Here is a 21,059-nt window from a genome sequence, read left to right on the forward strand (position 1 = left end):
TCAAGAAAAACATATATTTTTCTGTCGGCATAACAATAAATACATTTTCTTTGTGATAATAAATAATTTTTACTGAAGCTCCCTGTCGCTTAATTTTATTTCAACCACATTAAGAGAAAACACAAAGATTCATCCGCCGTGATAGTTTTGTTCTCCATTCTTATCGAACATCGTGAACGCATCAAACAACTCTGATGTAAATGAAATGAACAACGCAACTTTTTAAAATAACGGAATAAAATTAACGTAGAGATAAGAAAGAAATGTACGTTACCTATATTTTTCCAACTAAGCAACCCCTTTTGATTTAGATCTAAATAAAATTTTCAAAAAGCCGAAAAATCAAACCTTGAACCTTTTCCTTTGTAAGGTCGTGTTTGGACGCTTTTCGTTTAGCAATTTCCCCATACAACATCTAAAATGCACAAATGATCATATTTAACTAAATTGAAACCATTTCCTTAATTTAAAACATATCAAAACTGCAAAATTATTAACGTAACTTTCACAATTTTCAAAGGTGCTTTCAACAGTGAGTGGCACATGCGATTTTAGATGATTGTTGAGAAACCTTTGATTTAAAATTCGTCCGATCTCTCAACGATCTCTTACGACCTTGAACAGTTCATTTGGAAATCATTATGAATTTGCTATGCTTTGAAAGAGATATTGGTGATATTACAGAGAGATCGGCAGTTTCTCTGAAATGTCACAACAGCTCCAAAACATTCCACTGATCTCTCAGTGATGCCTCAAACAGCCGTTGAACTCTCCTGGATCTCTATTGAAGTCTTCAATATACTGTCCTCTACAAAAATTTGAATTTTTCAATTAAAAAATCTCTCGATTTGCGATCTCTTGATGATCTCTATGACTTCTCTCACCTAAAGCTGCTAAACACTGCATTTTCCTCTGAGAGATTAGTGGGAGATCCAAGAGACCAATAAGCAATCTTTTGGAATTCCCTCTGCTTAGCCTTACAATCGTTGAGAAACGGTTTGGATATAGTCAAAACTTGTAGACCTTGAAAACTGGACATCCCTGAGAGATCATGGAATGGATGACTGGACGTCTGTTCAAAAATCGCTGAGAAATATCCTGCAACGCCCAGGAATCTCTCAGCTGTCGTCATTTCTGTAGTGAGACTTACAGATGTACGTTCAGGTTATAACCTGTCCCGGTTTAGGTATTTTTTGGTTTACGCTGCATTTGAGTATTTTACACTTACAGGTGCCCGTTTGGGTCTTATCTCCAACTCTTTTCCATGCGCTCCTCTATCCATCTTTATTCACTTCATGATTTATATGGCCTCTCTCTCGTTACATGCAGAATCCAAGGGAACCTAACATAAAGAATAAAAAAAAAAATTATACAATATACTGACGTAGTATCATGCAGTAAATTTTGAATTTATTTGGGGAAGGTAAATCCAAAATTTACATCATGATAGTAGTTTGTCCACTGTCTGGTAAAATAGTGGTCAACAGTAACTTAACCTATTTGTATTCATCAGTAGCTATGTACTAGTATTGCAATAGAGACATCTGGGATAGAATCTGATGTGGACAAGCCAAAACAGTCAGGAAAATAACTAAATCGAATCGAAAATTTTTCAGATGCCTTTTTCAGCGGTAACACCATTGAGGTTTGGCAGCACATACAATTGACACAAGCTGACTCTGCTCTGCAAATAAGATATAAATCTGGTTCATCGAATAATTCTTGCATGTATTTGCGCACTGTGTCGGACTGCGCTGACATTTCTATCAGCTGTCTATATCATTTAGTTTCAAGGACTTGCGTGTACGCCATAAAAACAGTGGTGGATTCAAATTTTTTTGAAAGGGGGAGGGGAGAATTTTAAGCAATGCACATGGACAAACCACTTTCCTATTATGTAGATTTGACTCTTCATTCTTACGTGGGAATCCTTGTTTCCTATAGGGTAGATTTAAGAAGATGGAGGAACAAAGCGGGCAGAATGTCTATAACGTCCGATATTAAGAAATCATATTCAGTATGTGAATTGAGTATTTCCATTAACTTCTAATTATTGAAATTTTTGAAGTTATGAGGAAAAAAAACTTTTTTGAGAGAACACAATCTCGTACTTTCATAAAATAAATAGATGGTGTTCATGGGATTCGAACCCTAGTAATAAAATTCCGACGTAACAATAACATAATGCTTTGAGACTAATGCGTTAATCACTTTGCTACATCACTCATGACGATTTTGGGCATTTAAATCATGTTTTTGATATGACCCGCGACTTAATGGACTTGAAGTATTTCTCGGAAAGATGCGAATGTTGTGTCATAAAAGTGTACTTTTAAGGTATAGTGGGTCTTCGCTCCATGTTTTTGTAAACCAAAAAATGTGTATTTTATTGCAAACTTTTAGGATCATCTTTCAAAAAAATGGAGCGAAGACCCACTCATATTGAAAAATTTTGTTAAAGTATGAGAATATGATCGTTTTTGTTCTTTTTAGTGTGTGTGAGCATTTTCATGGGCAAATATTTTCTGTTTTCGTGAGATTTTTGTAAATTGTAGAGATTTTACATAAAGAATACTTTAATTTTAGATGAAATATCAAATAAAATTTGGATTTCATTGAGATTAAAATTTTCACTTCTTATCTGTCGCACTATAGGCACTTCACCCGCCTTATCCCCCCAACTTCTTTATTCGGAAATCCCAATAACTCTCATCATTTCGGAGATCCAGACGCCCCTCCTTTACCCCCGGAGACATTTCAGATACATATTTCCTAACTGTGATTTCAATGATCAATGTCATCAAGAGGAATAAAGAGTCACCAGAAATGAAATCATATACGAGAGAGGTCTAACTGAATATTTCTGGTTTTTTTATGTGCTTCAGATAAGTGACGATGCATTTGTTTTATTTACTTTCCGGCAGAAAAATACACGTTTAAGAAGTTTGATATAAATATATTTACTCTATTGTAAATTCTCGTTTCGCATATTGAAGGTAATTTATCAATTTTTTATTTTAGTTTTTATGATCTAAGTAAATTGAAACAGGGAAGATTTGAAGGAAATATTGTGAAGATATATAATATAGACCTTCTGACTCTCAACGCCAAGTGAAACATCGTTATAGTGTGTGTCATGCAGGTTTGCGTAAAAAGATAACCAAGCTTTAACACGTTGCACGTGCAGTTCCTCCTCGCGTCATCATTAATTACAAGTTTTGATTCCTGTCTTGTGAGCATGCCTTTGTAGACTTTGCAGCACCCATAATAAGCTTGCCTATGTAAATCTTTCTAGATCATGTAAATGTTCTCATCAGCATGTTCTGTTCTACCAACCCTGTTTTTATCCATAATGAACATAGACATCAAAGGTAACGTTTAATTTGCTATCATTCTAAAAACAAGGCCCTGTTTATGCTTCGACTCATTCAAATGGCTGAGAGGGTTCTTGAACTTGTAGACAGTAGAGGAGATTGGTCAATTAGAACCTTCAACACATCCAGGTATAGCCCCTCCTTCTAATCTTATCTCAACTTATGAGGGAAATTAGATGTACATATTATTAAAAGCATTTTTGTTTGTTAAAATGCATCTTCCTCTGAAAACAATCTTAGCAAGTAAAGGAGATTAAAAGATTATAGAAGTGATATATGTTTCTATTTATTTTCATAAAAAAAAAACTACAAAAGTACATAATTGTACTCCACGCACATGCAGAGATTGAGAGAGAAAGAGAGAGAGAATGAATTTTACAGAAATTCACGAACAAGGTGCATTGAGTATGAAAATATTTTATTCCAAAATGTGCTTTTGAAAGATACATGTATATCAATTAATTAACTCAATTTATTGATTAAATCAAATTCATATGACAAGAGAAATAGATAAGCATAACACTTTATTTCAGAACCTTTTAAATTCATACATGTATCTCATTTGATAATATAACTTAATCTTCTTTTAATGCATATATAGGGTAACTTTAAATAAAATAAAAATACCCTTAATGTTTTAATATACTAGTAATTAAATAATATTTCCCCTTAATGTTGATCATTTCCATTAAAGAAATCACCATTTTGCATTTTCGCAAGCTGTTACCAAAATTTCCATCACCAATCTTGGATTACTGCTGGTAATCTTCAACGAATAACACTTGACCTAGTTAGTGAACTTCTCAAGTTTTTAAAAAAAATTAAATAGAGTTGCAACTACTCACACAAATACTTACAGTACATGTATCTATTCTTCCTTCAAGCTACATGTAGAATATATCACTTGTGTACAGTAGAACTTAGTACAAATATTAAAGACACGTTAATGTAGGAATAAATTCTTACCGTCACTCCACTCTGAGAGTTTTGTGTTCCAGATTCCGCGATGTCATTATCAGATTCTACGAATGTTTTGTTTACCTAAAGATACAGGGTGAGTCTGTTCAATCCAGTATAGGGTGTTGCAAAATTTAGGGGGGTTGATGTTTCCTTAAATCTTCCAAAACTTTTGAAATTCTCTTGTGTTGAATGTTGAAAAAGTAAATTTCGGAACGGAAACCCCTGGCTTGCGAAGATGTGTATATGGAATTTTATGTTTATAATTCTATAGTTTATTTGACTTATTATGAGATTGCAATGATTTATATATTTCAAATACATATGTAAAATTAAGTTTCTTTTGACTGATCTCTTGGACCTCACCAATTCTGTTTTTCGTGATATTACCCCTTCCCCTCCCTCAGTTGTCCCATCCCGCCTTTCGGCAAAGGAAGAAAATTCGTCTTTTCAAAAACACGAAAATACCTGAAAAAAATTGAATAACTCCATTTTTCTTCGTTAAGAAATACAGATGCATATAGATGAGTAAATCGTTCTCCATATAAAATTTCAATAATTGGCATGAAATTGGAATCTTGATTTTCGTTCCGTCTCAGATTGTTGATTTTATTTTGTTTCATTATTTATTGGGATGTGTATAGGTTTTGTTTTATTTTGATTATTCATTTGGAAAGAAAACGTTAATCTGCTACAGGAGTTTTTAAGATTTCTAATAAGATAATTAGGGGCGTCGCCAGATTTCTAAAAAAAAAAATAAGGGGGGGGGGGGGAGTGGATGGGAGAGGGGCATCCTGACACTCCTTGAAGTCGAAAAAAAAAATTTGAACATGATTTGATTCATTCTTGGAATCAAAATAAAGTAATATTAATTTAAACGGATAAATAATTTAAACAATTCTATTATGTTTCAAACATTTTTTCAGTGGTTTTAGATATAAAGGGGTGTGGAACTTGCACCCAACACATCCCCGTTTGCATGGCTTCAAACAATTCAAAGGGTAGGCATGAAAGGAAGATCCAGTCCTTTGTGCAAATGCAGTACTGTTGAACGTGCAAAATTTTTGATATCCTTGATACTTTTTTGCACGTTAACGTTCATATACATATAGGATAAGTTCTCTACTAATTTTATTAGACCATTTTCTATAAGAAGAAAAAAAGATAGAGATAGTAAAAATTGATGTACATATAAGTACTGATAGGACATTGTACTTTTCCGAACATTGCCTCTACTGGAGATTTTTATGTATGGAGTGTGTCGTGAAATAAAATCATTTTGATAATTCTACATATATCATTCTCTCCCCTAGCTCGGAAAATAAAAGTATTTTGCCACTTTTTTTCATACCCTCCCCCTGCAGTTCACCTCCTCCTCCTCTCCCAAAAGCACTTTTGTTAAATTTCATTTATATTATAATTTATAAGGAAACAAGATGTGTTTGTGAAACACTATGCGCCCGGCGGCAACAAAGTTAAAAAAAAATCTATTTTTAGCATATTGGTCACAGTCAAGGTCATAAGGTCATTGACCATGGTGTCATTTGAAAGCACTTAATCGGTGGAGTATGCATCCTTAATATGAAGTCCCTGTCTCCTATGGTTCAAAAGTTATGGCAAAAAGTGTAAAAACCTATTTTTAGCATATAGGTCACAGTCAAGGTCACAAGATCATTGACCTTAATTAAATTACATTGAAAAGACTTTATTAGTGGATTGCATTTCAAAAATGAAGTCCCTATCTCCTATGGTTAAAAAGTTATGACAGACAGTGGAAAAAGCTATTTTTAGCATATAGGTCACAGACAAGGTCACAAGGTCATTGACCTTGGTGTCATTTGAAAGGACTTTATTAGTGGAGTATGCATACCAAAGAAGTCTCTATCTCTTATTGTTCAAAAGTTATGACAAACAGTGGAAAAAGCTATTTTTAGCATATAGGTCACAGTCAAGGTCACAAGGTCATTGACTTTGGGGTCATTTGAAAGGACTTTATTAGAGGAGTATGCATACCAAATATGAGGTCTCTATCTCTTACGGTTTAAAAGTTTTGGCGAAGGTTAAAGTTGACAACAGACAGACAGACAAACAGACAAACAGATAAACAGACAAATAGACAAATAGACAAACAGACAAACAGACAGGACAAAAACAATATGCGCCCCGAAAAAATTCGGGCGCATAAAAATCATATGTGATGATATTCTTTACGCGCCAGCCCCTGTGAAAAAAAAAAGTTTTATGCATCGGGATCGTTATACAGAAAATTCTTTATTCTCTCCAATGGCAGAAGGTGGGGAAGAAGAAAACAACCCATTTTCTTTCAAAAAGTTTGTAAAATCGAAAGACAAGCATGTTGTACAAAGCAGTGAAGATGAAGCGGAATCCAAGCAAGAAACTTTAACTCAAACAAAAGGTATAGATCATGTGTTTGTTCACCTTTGATCATTGTAAAATTTACGATTTCATCAGGACTCAGGCCATTAATTAAATTACATATAAAAACAGTTATATGATTGATTTCAATAAGCTAGCACTAGATGCACAGTGGTAAAATGATATTCGTAATGATGTTAAGATTGAAAAAGATAATCATTTGTGACAACTTTTATTTCCATTTTTCAGTTTGAAATCCATCAGTGGCATCATAACACTGATAATTAATGTTTGACAGGTCCAGGCCAAAGACTATTTCTACCTACGTAGCTATTAATAGCTACAAAGGTATTTAAACCTACCCAAAGTAGCTATTTTTACCTACTTTCTGCTTTACTTGCATTTTGTGGCCAAACGCAGGAACGGCGCAACATGGTGAACACAAAATTTCTTGAAACTGTCACACTGATGATGGATTATGACAAAAAGAACTATATGCGGTATATTGCATATGTTTGCCCCCACAAAAGTCAAATTTTGAAAACTTCCTGAAATGTGCTGAATTCAATAAATTGTACGAGAAATATAAGTTAACAGAAAATATTATAGTTCCACAGAGCAGTGTATTCACAATTTCTGTTTTTATGACGTCACAAACTAGTCCGATTTTATATCCTTTTTCAGAAAGAGGACAAAATGGACAAAATTTCAACAATTTAAGCTTTAAAATTTATAGAGCGCATGTGTGTTCAGGAACAATATTGACATATTTCATTGATATTATCATTCTACACATTATATCAAAATATTTATCCTGAACACACATGCGCTCGGTACTTTTTTTAAAATATGACGAAATATGTACATTTTTCTGCAAAATTCATAAAAAACTGAAATTTACGTCATATTTGTGACGTCATTACGTACATATGACGTCATTACTTCTGAAATTATTCAGTGCTTTTAAGTCAGCATATACTCCCCTGTTTAAGGACTTAATTAAATATTAATCCATCAAAGTTTGATTTTGGGGGGCAAATGTTGGTTAATACCGCATATAGTTCTTTGACCAAAAAATGATTACTTCGTATATTATCAATTTTGCATAGAAACTAATATAAAATTGCCAATTCAGGAAGTAATCATTTTTTGGCCAAAATTCTGTCGTATTCGTCATTAGTGTGACTGTATAAAATTAATATGGTATTCACCATGTTGCGCCGTTCAGTCTTTTGGCAACAAAATGCAGATAATACAAAAAGTAGGTAAAATTAGCTACTTTGGGTAGGTTTAAATACCTACGTATCTATTAATAGCTACATAGGTAGAAATAGTCTTTGGACTGGACCTGTTGGAAAATGAGGAAAAATCCTTCAGAACTGTTTGTATTAAAAAACATTTGCAAATAAAGGAAGGTTGCAAAACTGACAGATATTTCTTGCATGCTAATTTATTTGAAAAAAATATTCTATTATTGTCAGGTTTCTGGTTGATCAAGAACCAGGTATATCATGGATACTAAATAATTCTACTCGAATTATTTATTCTGTTCAATGTTATTAAATATGAATTTCCTTTCTTTGAAAGAGACTTCAAAAGATTCAAAGAAGAAGAAGAAACAAGATGAAAATCCTTTTTCCTTCAAAAAGTTTTTGGAATCCTCCGGAACAGGAAGCAAACCAAAGGACAGAAATGACCGAGTCTGTCATTCCCAGCGGACCAGTCAAAATACTCCAGACTTTGCCACAGATCTCCCCGATTTTGTCCAGGATCATTTCCAGGACAGTCCCGCAGCAGCCAAGTTTCCTCCTAATTTAGATTTCCCTCTCCCTGATTTAGGATTTCCAAATGAATCAACTCAGAGAGGGCATTCAAATTCATTTAATGAACAATTTGAGGTGAGAAATAGTGACTCCAGAAATTTATCATCAGACAGCTTAAGGGCCAGGGGTGTGTTTACGCCTAACAATAGTGCAAGTGACCTAGTTTCTGGAATTGGTGAAGTGAATCGTGACAATACTGATGAGGAAGATTTTGTGCTTAATCGTCCTCAAGTTCCCACGAGTCTTCCAGACTTTATTACAGATGGCATACTCAAAAATACAGACAATGCCCAAAGTAATGAGATTTCCTTACCTAGGCCTCTCCACTCTCAACTGAATGGCTCACTTAGAGCACCATCAAATGGGGAGGAGGAAAATGAAAGAGTAAGTTATGAAAAAATTGATGACTTTATATATTTTTTCCTAATGTGAAAGATTTTGAAATGTTTTGCATAAATTCATTTTTTATTCACAGTTGAAAGCAGAAAATGAATCATTGCAACGACAATTGGAGGAGGCCAGAAATAGAGCTGTTATGGAAACTAAAAGGTAAAGCACTTCATTTAGGATTGAAATTATGGTTATGATTTACCACAGGCACCAAACTGGCTTGAATTTTTTCCCCTAGTATTTACTAAAGATTGATATTTACTAGGAGGTAAAAAATTCAGGCAAGTTTGGTGCCTGTGATGTAACGGGTTTCTCATAGTAAAACCTGGACACTGCTATTCTTTCTATAACACCGGGGGAACCAATCTCTTATCCAAAACTCCTACTATGCCATTTAATAAAATTTAGCGAGAATTTTTATTACATAGCTTTTCTATTTTTTTTGATGGGATAGATACATGTATTTGGGGTTTCTCATAGCAAATAAAAAGGACTTTGCTTTTATGCACATACGGGAGGAGAAGTATAATTTTGAGAGCTCTGTTGTCACAGTATCTCTAGTTATATTTCAGTTAAAACAGATATGCAATGCAAGTATATATGCACACGTTTTTGCTTTAATCATGTTTTACTTGATCAAAAAATGGTTCTAAAATATGGTAAATTGTAGGTGCAATAAGTTGAAAAAAGAAATGGAAGCAGCTCAAAAGAAGGAGGCAGAAGACACAGCAGCCATGGAGAAGATGCTTGAGGAAGTGGAGGCCAATTTACTCACCTCTACAGTAAGTAGTTCCAATTCACCTCAACAGAAAGTAGTTCTAGGTCCCCTCAACAATAATTCTTACCTCCAGTGAGAAGCTCTTCAGCTATTTCACAAGTCTTTAGATTGCTTTAGTTCAGCTGACTACCGTGAGGTATAAAAAAAGTACCGGTAGATGTGTGGCTCAGATAGGATACCCACTTTCACCATTGAAATACAAAAGCATCAAATAATATAAAACTTTTTTGTTGGGATTTTGAAACTTCAAATTAAAGATTATTTGTGAGCTTAAAGTATAAAATAGCCTTGACTCAAAGTAATTGTGGCAAGTTCAAGGTTACTAGCTTAAAGTGTAAATTTATGTTAGATCAATAATTCACTGGATGTCCATATTTCATGACTTGTAACCAAGGATATATCTTTAACTGAGCCCATTTTGACAAAATTGCAAAAGGAGAGTTTAAAAATAAATAAGAAAGTGGGGTTGTTAATTTGTAAGCTGTAGTGAATTCTTTTTCTTAACAGTTTGTTTAAAAAATATTTAAGATTTGAATTTATGTGTACTTTAATTTCTTTTTTCAGAACAGAGCAGTTGCAGCAGAAAATCAGGTTGCTGTGTTACAGGTATCAGTTTTCATCCTTGTAAAATGCATATGAAGAAAAAATGAAAGAAGTATTGTTAAATGACTTAATTTTGTTGAAGTTAACATGTCATTGTTTCAAGGTATGAAGAATCCCTTGAATTCATTTCCACCACACAATGTATCATTTCATAGATAAAAGTGCTCAAGAATTTTTTGTCCACACAATTAAATCCCCACTATAAACTAGTATTTTCTCCTTCAAAAATTGATCGCAGAAAGAATTGTAATTTTACAAAATCAGAACAAGTCAAGTATTTTATTCCAGCATTCAGTAAATTTTCAGACTTAAATTGATTGCACAGAACCTGCTTTTCATACTTGTGGACGTAGTTATTATACATGTAAGTTTGTTTATTGCAGAAACGTGTGACATTCCTGGAGAATGAGAATGAGTTACTTAAGTCCGGAGACAAAGGATTGGCGGATCTAAGGGAACGGACAACTTATGTTTCTCAGCAGTTAGTTTCTGTTGTATCAACTGCAGAACAAAATCTTAAGTGAGTTTGATATAAATTTTTAGCTCACATGAGCTGAAAGTAGGGGTGAAATGATACACCTCCTCCACGGTTCAATACGTACCGTAAAATTTGGTCTCAGTTTGGTTATTTTCGATACGATACATTTTGATGAAAGGTAAAAAGTTCAACTGTTGTTTTAAGCTTCCTTTTAATTAATCTAGTCAAATAATTTATGGCCAATGGAAAGAAGAAATCAATTTAATTGATTTGACTCTTGAAAATTATTTTACAAACTGTAAGTCCACAAAAATTTACAATTTTGAACTAGTCATATGGAGGAGCATGTTTATACCTTATGCCAAACCCAACTGAATAACGATCCCGACTGAAAAACGAACTGAATTGAAAATAGAGATTTTGTACCGTGTATCGAAACGAGAAAAATTACTGCGTTGAATAGATACCGTGGTGAACCATTTCACTCCTAGCTGAAAGCTCCAGTAGATCTTTCTGATTGCATTTTATCAGAGTTCCATTTGTTTGTTTTTTAGTCTGTCTGTCAACTTTTCATGTTTTAGACTTCTTGTCAAGAACCTTTAGAACAGTTTCAATCAAATGCTGCAAAGCATCCTTGTGTGGACAAAGTTCATCTCTGTTCAAATGAAAAGCTATTTCCTCTATCAAGGGAAGATAATTAATAGTTAGTCAAGATTTGTTAATGATATTCCAAACATTTTTATAAAGAGTTAATTCAAAAGTTTTCTTTTAAAAGTAGTATACTGTGTTCTAATAAAAACATCTATCTGCTAGCATATATAAAAAGGGACATAACTCAATTTTCACTGTTAATTTGGAAAATAAGAAAATGGTTTATAACAAATTGTTCAGTGCATTGTTGTTTGAAATCAGTTACCAGTAAAATACAAATGTCATTGAGTTTTCAACATTGAAATTTCCAGGAATCATATTAGGCAATAGAATTATAATGATCAGCCCTGAAAATTACAGATTTCTTTCCCCTTTTAATCTCTCAAACTCCTTGGAACATGAGAATATTCTAGTTCACGCATCATTAGACCAAGATGATAGATAAATTTAATTCAACTCTCAGAGTCTGAAAAGTGAAAAAAGAGCATGAAAACTAAGTTCCGCAGTAATTTTCTTACAGTTTGACTTATTTTAATTCACATATTTTTATTTTTACAGGCAGATGTTGTCAGGAGTGGAGAATTTACGAATCATGTCTCAAGTGTTAAAATCTATTGACAAAGTCACAGAGGCAGAGGGAGCGTCAGGTGAAAGTTCACAACCAAAGAAGAGCAGCTGACACACTGAGTGGGTCAGAGGTCATGTGTCAGAAGTCATATGTTAGAGGTCTTAGTTCATCAGAAGAGAGTTTTTCCTTGTAATTGGATAAAGAATCCATGATATAAATGAATGAGTTTTCTATTCATGCATCCTCACAATGCTAGGAGTCCTGAGTTAACACTTTGCCTTGGAACCCCTGGCGAATTTCATTAGATAAATTAGGGCTTGCTTCTCCCATTGAGAAGCACCAATCAAATTAAAGCTTTCATAATTAGTTAGATAATGTAACAGAAAAGATTCAGTTGACACCTCAAATGCATGTGTTACAAGTTGTTTATCGTAGAATGGCTTAATGTCCTTAGCTGAGAGATAAGAAAAGCAATCAAGATTTGTAATTTTTCTGAAAGCTGTGGCTACAGCCAGTTCCTGAATTATTTATTGATGTTGTCCAGGGTTCCACGGCAACATGTTGAGTCAGGACCCCTGCCATTACGAGGATGGTATTTATCAAAAGTGATATCTTTGTAAAATTATTGATCATAAATGTGTTCTGCAAAAAAATAGTATTTTGTAGATTGCCCTTAAATTTATGCTAAATTTTGCTACAAATTAAAATTTTTGTAATTAGAAATAGAAGTGTTGCTCTCAATAAGTGATGAATTTATAAGATGAGGCAGACTTTGCAACTTACATACTTGTGACTGGAACAGCATAGGCCAATATTGATCAATGTTCAATGTTTTATCATATTTGTAATACAGTTTTTATTTTATATTGTGACAACTGTATTTTATAAGAATTGTATACTTTAAGTAAAATATGTTTTGTTATTTTTCACTTTACACTATATGAGAGTACAAGTCTTTTCAGTTTATGAATACCTGATACATCTTATTATTCATATATGACCATTTATTCAAAAGGGATGAAGGATGCAGTAAAAACATACCACATATTTCCACGGAGAAGAATTATGGCTTTAACATAGAAAAAAAAACATTCCTAGGTGAAATACCTTATACTGTGAAATCTTTAATTTTCGTGGGGGTTTAATTTTGGTTGTTTTCAAGGTTTGATTTGGCCCACAAATTTATGTCCACCACGAAATGCAATTTTTCACATATATTACTACTGAACAATTCTTCAACCACGAAATCAAATCCCCATGAACCAATATATTTTCCTCAAACCACGAAAATTTTACCCCTTGAAAATATGTGATTTTACAGTATATAACAAGGTGTGATTTTGGTTCCAGGGTGTGACTATGTTTATCAGTGAGAAAAGAGAGGTCTTTTCTACATTTTCTTGTTGATAAGCTATGCAGTTTTATCTAAGTTAATTTTCATTACTAGTTCATACATTATTTGTTTCTCAGTGTCCAAAAAGTATTTTTCATTGCCATATAGAGGGTTCTTAATGCCTGTTTAATTGAGGAAGGACATATTATATATGTTTGTAAGTGGGTAAGAAAGTGTATTCAATGTCAAGTATCAAAAGGAAATATATCTTAACAGTGATACATGTATTATTGTCACTGTAAATCTAAACTGTTTACATACAGTTGTGTAAAGGGTCTACATGCATGTTTTGTCAAGTGTCATTTACGTTCATACATTTCTTTGAAAAGTTCCTTTAAATTGCTCTATTTTACAATATAAAATCATAGTGACTAAATTTAGTTATTTTATGGACCGACGTGTATAATTTACTAACATTTACTTACTATTAAAGTAACATGATATAAAAGTTAAATGATCTTTTTAAAAAGAAGGGGGAGGGGTCTGGATTTTTTTCCCATCATGAATAAAGGAAAGTCATCATTTATTTGTAAGTAGTTAAAAATACATGGGTCCACAAGACAGAACAGTTTGAAAAAGACACCCCTTTTCCAAACATAACCTTTTAGTATTAAAATTTTTTATGGAAAGGCTCCTCACCTCTTTTTTGCTGAAACAGTTACTTGGTGAAAATCAGGGTAATCAGTTGTTAGGAATGAACAAAACTGTGGTCATGAAAGACGTTGGAACCTTTTCTTTTTAATCAAGACTAGGTAATAGTCGTATAGTCTAAATATAGGTATTGACATGCTTATCAGGCGCGGATCCAGGAATTTTTTCCGGGGGGGGGGGGGGTTCCACCCCAGTCAAAAATAAAATCCAACTCAGAAATTTGTTGACAAACATAAAAAAATTACACCTGCGCCCAAACGTGACATTTGACTTCTAATGCTTTATAGCTATTACTTTTCATACCAACTTTACAAAGGTCTGCGTTTTCAAGGGGGGGGGCTCCTATTTCTAGGAGGGGTCCAAGGTCACTTTTAACTTGGTTTAGTGTATCAATTTAATATCTCTGCAAATTCCAGGGGGGGGGGGTGTCCAGACCCTCCACCCCCTCTAGATCCGCGCATACTTATTAAAATCATTCGTTTTCTAATGCACACTCGAATGTATATCCATACTGTAATTACTAATCTTACGTTTGTGATAGGCTCACATGAATCCACGCACCAAATGGTAAAAAGCTGTTTGAATAAAATCAGTTTGTCCAAAAAATATCAAGATTAATGACCTTCAATATTCCCAGTGAATATGTAACATTTTTTCTTTAAGGTTCATTGATACTGTGGTAAGAGAGATAACTCCTAATGACGTCAACTCATGATGTCAACTGTGTAAAACTTGGCTCTTTCTAGAAAGTTTTAGTACTAGCTACTAGTAGTAGTATGTCGAAAAGGAAAAATAAATTCAGATTCCGTTTTCTTGTTTGTCATTATATAAGAAAGTTTTAAGAAAGGGCACAGCAAAACATATCTTTTAAAAGTACGTGTGTATTTATAAATGGAATTGGAGAGATGTCTTGATGTTTTATTTTTTGTGCAACATTTCATGCGTTTTTGACAAAAAAAAAATAAATTCTTTTAATTTTCTTAACATTTTTATAGAAAATCATGCCCTAGATACCAACATCCTTTGCATGAAATAAAATTAACAGTGATCTATGATACCTTGCAATGATATCACATGATTTTACACTATGATGTTTTATATACGCATTCAAGTACCGGTATATAATGAATTTTGAAGAAACAACATGGGTATACATGTATTCACATTTTGTAGAGTAATATGTTTTTTCTATGCAGCATAAAGAAACAATAACACGTTATGGTAATAAGTATGCATATGGAGTGGGGGAAACATTGATTATCTATTGCGACATCCACAACAAGCAATACAACATTTTTTGAAAATGGTTTTGATGTCCTTTCGGAAGTTGATGTTAAGAAAACTATAAATCACAGGATTAATAGCATTGTTAATGAAGTAGGATTTGGTGCTGAATTTGTAGGCAACCTCTGCCTCAGGACTTAGATTTTCCTCAAAGTTCTTTGCCACACTTCTGACAACCATGACTATGAGGAACGGCAGAAAGCTAATGACGTAAGCGACAGTCACAGCAAACAGTACCACCGTAGTCCGAGTAACGCGCACATTGTTCCGAGAATTTCTTTTACCAAAGGCGTGTTTAGAACCACTTGATGCACGTTTGTCGTGGTAACCCTCATGATCAGAAGACATCTCTGTGCTGATTGGATCAGTGGAAATTTGATCTGAAGGAGTGTTCGAATCGTTCAAAGCGCGACCATTTGGCGTTGCTGAAATAGGCTCACCTATCCTGGCTTTCTTGCGCTTCCAGATCACTGCACCAATTTTTGCGTATATAACAGTAAAAAATACCAAACAAAGAATAAACAAAAGAAAGAGAAATCCATAATAAAGAGTGGGATAAATCGTGTGTCTAACTGAATCATCAGTGGAGCAGTCGACACCTTTGATCCCAGGTATCCCGAGCTCGATAGTCTTCTCACCAAACAAAATACAGGCTGGCCAAGATGAAAGTAGTCCGATAATGACAGATATGACACAAATTATTTTTGACTTTTTCACCGATATTTGTCTTCCAAGTTTACAAATTCTGTAATATCGATCGAACGCCACAGCGATGAGTGTAATTGATGAACCGATTATCGATACTGATTCCACAAATCGTAGCAACTTGCATGCTGCGGGAGCATAAAACATATAGGGATATCGGAGGTCCGTTACTTCAGTGGGCATGCCAATGATACAGGTCAAAAGGTCAAGGACGGCGAGGTTTAAAATAAAGTAGTGAGAGGAAGTTTTTGTGGGTTTACTGCAATACACACAGCACACCAAAATGTTTCCGAAAATCCCCATCAACATAAGAATTAACATGTACATAATAACTGGCAAGTAACGCATCGCTAGCTCGTCATTCATCTTGTGTAGCAACATCCGGGCCTCTATCTCCTCCATCCCCATTGTTGTTGTATTCATGGTGACCGTAGTTTGATTTGAAAACCCCTCCGTGATATTTGCCATGTTTTTCTTTTTAGCCTTGAAAAAAATGCAATTGGTTAAGTTAGAATAAATAAATCTTTATCGAGTATTGAAATTGTAACACGCATTTTAACAAAAACTCGCTGTGAAATTTACTTGAAATACTATATGGTATGTTCCTCTCTGTATTGTATAATGTGTATCAAGGAAATATATAATATAATAGCAGTAAAATCCGTCCATATACTAGTAATTATATAATAAAAAACTTCAGAAAGACAATTCTTGCACATGGGTACTGGTCCGTCCATTTGTCTATCACAAAAATAAAGTTATATTGATATTTTTGAAAAGTAGGTTAAACTCCAATGTCAAGATCATGAGGTCAAAAATCATTTGGAAACAGGTAATGTATTTTTAGAAACTTGGAACTACTTATCAAAAATCTTAACTTTATCGATATATTTTTCCCAAGAAGAGACCAGGCTTTCTTACTCACATATGCATTACTTTTGACAAAGTCTTTAAAATTGTATTATGATATTTGACCTCGTGACGTTTTGAGAATTGATTAGCTTTATAATTATTTCGATTTGCCGTAATTTTTGTTACTTGTTTGTCTCTTTAGGAGTAAATGGGTGACATTGAAAAAAATGTACACGACATTTTATTAATCCGTGGAGCCTAAGTACTTTATGAACAAAACGCATGTCAAAAGTCATGGTTAAAGAAAAATCTTTTGAAAGATCGTGTTTGCACTCAAGTGCAAAAAGCAAACGTGTCTTACCATAAGTCTACCCGATAAAAACATGGGCTTAGTGCGGGAGTGACCGGTCAATGGGGGATGCTAACGCCTCCCAGACCTGACCCCACCTCTGGAATTCCAAGGGGCCCGTGCTTTATTCCCACTTTACAGAATTGTATTGTTTACAGATATTTTGAAATCGATCAGTGTTCGGTATCTTCACCTCTTTCTTTCACTCTAACACCTGGAGAGTGTTCGAGTCTGACGTAACATGTACAACCAAATTCGAACACGTTTCAATAAAAGAAACCACAATACAGTAGAAGCTAAGTAATTAAATTAGCTATATCAGATCATCTCGTATACGATGTAACTGAATAGTGTTAAGTTACTATACAAATGAGAAGAGAGAATTTCTCTAATCATTTTTATCGCGTATTTCGCTGTCCTTGGGAAATCAAGACACGATTTTCAATTTAACACAAAAACTATCTTAGAGATTTAATTTTTGTCTGGTGCCTACGGCATTGAAACCATTGAAACATTTTAATTCCTTAAATTATCAATTCAATATATGCTTGGCTGTTTTTGCCGACTTTAAACATTAAATGTTTTCGATTATGAATGGTCGCGCTTTAACGCTGACTTTTTACTACTAAAAATGGATGTTTTTAAATATTCCTAAAAGTGATGTTTGTCCTATTTAAATACTTATCACAAAATCGCACCATTCATTGTAATTTTATTATGAAATAATACCTTTTTTCTTCATCAGATCTGTATACATGTACATAAAAAGGCAATAAAATGGAAATCTTTTTTTTTCAATAGTTAATGGACTCTGCACCGACATATGAATTGATAGAAAGCAAAATGTGATTTTTCTTAAAAGAATAAAAAGAAATCGTATGCATAGTGATAGAGCCTATATAGATATGCCAGTTTTTTTTCAGAGTTCTTAGTATTTCAATTCAATCAAAATGGAGAATTACTTGTATATTATGTAAATTGTAAAGTTTGAACATATACTTTTACCGGTATATAGAAATTTAAAATTCGATAAATTATAGATTTTACATACTTTCAATGTATTTATTTTTAATTTTTTTTTATTAGAAACATAACAACAAAAAAATAAATAAATAAAATTGTACATTTATTACATTATTTCTGAGACCGAAGTAAGTAAAAAGTAAAAATTACCTCAAAATGAAAATACACGACGGATCAATTCACCCTGCCATCCATTTTCACGTCCTTCTCTTCAGATTTCGAAGCGAAAATCTGTACAAATATAGAAGTTTTTAACTCTTAAAAAAATTGAACAATTTCCTGTATATTTGACTTTAAGAGCACAGTCGATGAATTCAAGTGTGAAACCGGATCAAACACAGAAACTTATGATGGTTCTTAAAATATTTTGGCCTTTTCAAGTGGCTTTATACCTATTCCAATCTTGGTTTCCGTTAATTACGCTTATGATTTATTGCCTCCTTATATATAAGGTAAATATTCTCAAACAGTTTAGAAATAGAGAGATGGGGGTCAACGAGTTACAGGGACGAGAGCTCCTTGTAAATTCACTCCTGACCCTCGGGGGTTGTGGTTGGTTCCCTGAGAAAGCAGGTACTCCCAAACTTGTGTACCGGTGTACTGTTATGAGAGTTAGAACGTTTAATTGGGAGCCTAAGTACATTATGAACGAAACGGTTTACTGATTTAGCGACAACAAAGAATCATCAAAAACTAAAAGTTCCCAAGATATATAATTATACCTTAGTTGATAATGAAAAACTGTATTCCAATCACCTATCCTTACAACATTTGAATACTCGTGAATGGTTAAAACTGAAAATAATTATTTAAGAAGGATTTAGTTACATAAAATTTAGAAAACGTACCTACATACCAAATCCGAACACTTGGCTTTTCATCCAAAATGTATTTATTTCCATCAATTCAAATACAATTTCTTTATACGCAATCCCTAGAAAAACTTTTATACTGCCTATCCATCGAACTAAATTTTCCTTGTAATTTTACACTTTTGTTCAGCTAGAAAAAAACCCAGATTTCCTTACAATGTCAGTAATCGGGTCCAGCTTTGGCGTTTTCTAGATTTATTCCTTTTACAAACATTGTACTTCTTTATAACATTAAGTGTGCAGAAAAGAACTTCACACCTCAGATTCCGTGAAAAGCATACAACAACCCTTTTGAAATAAATAATTATCGTATATACTTGGGAAAGGTTGATGTTTAAATATCAATTCCGTGGAGGAGAGACTTTAGGGCCTTGCTTATTTGTATACATATACAAGTGAACTTAGTTGCTACCGCGTCTCGAATTAAAATGTTGATTTTAAAGATAAAATCTCAGAAGACGAGTTTGTTCATGCAAGGCAGTCAATTTTTTAATTCCCTTTTAGTTGAAAGTGAATACCTGTAGAGCATGAATTTTAAGGTGCGTTAAGTAAATAAAATAAATTACAAATTAATCATTAAAGTGCGCTTTTGATGTTTATAACTGAATATAAACTGACTGTGATAAATTGACACATTCCCATTAAAAATAATTGAAAACACACACAGTTAATCTGTACCCCCCCCCCCCCCCCACACACACACACACACAATTTCTGTCACCACATTTGGTGTATGCCCACCAATGTACTCTGTTGAAGGCACAGTGTCCTCTATACTTGATTATAAGGTGTGTCACTGACAAGTCATTTGGCAGATTCTGAATATTTTAATTTCTTATGATAATTATTCATTTTTGAACAACGCTACAAAGATAAGATGAATGTTTTTGATTTTTATTAAACAAAAACTATAAATAATACTTACATAATTGATTAAAAATTACTCCTTTTTGACACACAACCATGGTATAAATCCCTCACATTAATTTTATTTTTTACACCTAACTTCCTCTCACTAAGGTATCATGTCGATTTAATGACAGATCTATGTGCTAATGTTAACGGAGAACTTTTACCCGTGAGTCAGTCGACAGGTGCCCGTGGGGGACGGTCACAGCGTAATATGACGTATGTCTGCATACCCACAAACTAAAACCTAGGATTAACTTATTATTCGCGGTTATCGCAATATTTCATCTCCTTCATTCAATACACATAACACGGCATGTTTTAATAACTGACATCGGATAGCCTTGATTAAACATGCAATGTTGGTGGTAGCTGTGACGCTAATACACGTGCAAATGTCAACACTGATCAATCGTGCCATATAAAACGTGGGCATTACTCTGTGGTTTTAATTTTACAAAAAATGTCGTTCACATTTTGTTTTCAGATGAATTAATTTCCTTTGCAGTTAGACTAAGTGGAAAAATTGTCTCACTATCTAAATTGAATAACCGTTCTGCAACTTACATGTAGTATCGGGGACTATTCTTTTTCCTTACATAAGGTCTCTTTGAGTAATGTACATCTACTTTTAATCATAAAAAAAACTTTTAAAATACAACCAGAATGAAATCAACGTAAATGATTTATTTTAATGACAAATGCATTTAATTTGGAATGATGCAAAATTTGTACATAAATTCAGAAACACAAAGAAAAAACAAATACAATGTAACAAAATGAAATACTGAAGACACAGCTATTGGTTATTCAATAAAGCCCCCCTTCCTTTTTTTAACATTAACAGTCCCTCTAGTTATGTAGCGAACATATATTAATATTACTATATGTACGTGGTGGGATATATTCAGAGGTTAAAGCTGTAATTATACAAAGGTAAAGAGAAAGCTGATAACTGGTTAATACATAATGTAAACATGCCTTCAGATAGACATGTGCTTAAAAATATATGAAGTTTTATAT

General features: G+C 33.5%; 2 protein-coding genes and 1 long non-coding RNA gene across 7 annotated transcripts; 1 reads left to right on the top strand and 2 right to left on the bottom strand.

The window, feature by feature from the left end:
- Positions 1-128: 128 nt before the first annotated feature.
- Positions 129-4,422, bottom strand: LOC134229552 (uncharacterized). Of its 3 annotated transcripts, none has more exons than XR_009984201.1 (4): positions 4,341-4,422; positions 1,229-1,342; positions 349-415; positions 129-191 (listed from the first exon to the last, which is right to left on the bottom strand). It is a non-coding gene; the product is annotated as an uncharacterized LOC134229552 (long non-coding RNA). The 3 variants fall into 3 exon arrangements; XR_009984203.1 differs by having other exon boundaries at positions 4,228-4,344; XR_009984202.1 differs by lacking the exon at positions 4,341-4,422 and adding an exon at positions 4,232-4,321.
- Positions 4,423-6,614: 2,192 nt separating this feature from the next.
- LOC134229571 (endosome-associated-trafficking regulator 1-like) lies at positions 6,615-14,852 on the top strand. The gene is made up of 7 exons (XM_062711319.1): positions 6,615-6,747; positions 8,295-8,914; positions 9,006-9,079; positions 9,591-9,702; positions 10,263-10,304; positions 10,685-10,821; positions 11,989-14,852. Exons 1-7 carry the CDS (start codon positions 6,615-6,617, stop codon positions 12,107-12,109), a joined length of 1,239 nt encoding a protein of 412 aa, XP_062567303.1. The 3' UTR covers positions 12,110-14,852.
- Positions 14,853-15,006: 154 nt separating this feature from the next.
- On the bottom strand, positions 15,007-20,472 carry LOC134229572 (orexin receptor type 2-like). 3 transcript variants are annotated; one of them, XM_062711322.1, is made up of 3 exons: positions 20,053-20,472; positions 18,406-18,486; positions 15,007-16,514 (listed from the first exon to the last, which is right to left on the bottom strand). In XM_062711322.1, the coding sequence occupies exon 3, from the start codon at positions 16,497-16,499 to the stop codon at positions 15,300-15,302; it is 1,200 nt and encodes a 399-aa protein (XP_062567306.1). In that variant the 5' UTR covers positions 16,500-16,514; positions 18,406-18,486; positions 20,053-20,472; the 3' UTR covers positions 15,007-15,299. The 3 variants fall into 3 exon arrangements, with proteins under 3 accessions (XP_062567306.1, XP_062567307.1, XP_062567304.1); XM_062711323.1 differs by lacking the exon at positions 20,053-20,472 and adding an exon at positions 19,112-19,689; XM_062711320.1 differs by lacking the exon at positions 20,053-20,472 and adding an exon at positions 19,104-19,689.
- Positions 20,473-21,059: the final 587 nt, after the last annotated feature.

Source organism: Saccostrea cucullata, unplaced genomic scaffold, assembly GCF_032062105.1.
Source record: "Saccostrea cucullata isolate Sc308-1 unplaced genomic scaffold, CSIRO_AGI_Scuc_v1 ctg36, whole genome shotgun sequence".
In the NCBI taxonomy this organism is placed as follows: Eukaryota; Metazoa; Mollusca; class Bivalvia; order Ostreida; family Ostreidae; genus Saccostrea; species Saccostrea cuccullata.

What these genes read in the sequence shown, in the direction of transcription:
- LOC134229571 (XM_062711319.1), top strand. Translation starts at nt 6,615, where the DNA reads ATGGCAGAAGGTGGGGAAGAAGAAAACAACCCATTTTCTTTCAAAAAG. An exon ending in GGGAGGAGGAAAATGAAAGA is followed by an intron (nt 8,915 to 9,005) that starts GTAAGTTATGAA and finishes TTTTATTCACAG; the next exon opens with TTGAAAGCAGAAAATGAATC. An exon ending in ACTGCAGAACAAAATCTTAA is followed by an intron (nt 10,822 to 11,988) that starts GTGAGTTTGATA and finishes TTATTTTTACAG; the next exon opens with GCAGATGTTGTCAGGAGTGG.
- LOC134229572 (XM_062711322.1), bottom strand. Translation starts at nt 16,499, where the DNA reads ATGGCAAATATCACGGAGGGGTTTTCAAATCAAACTACGGTCACCATG.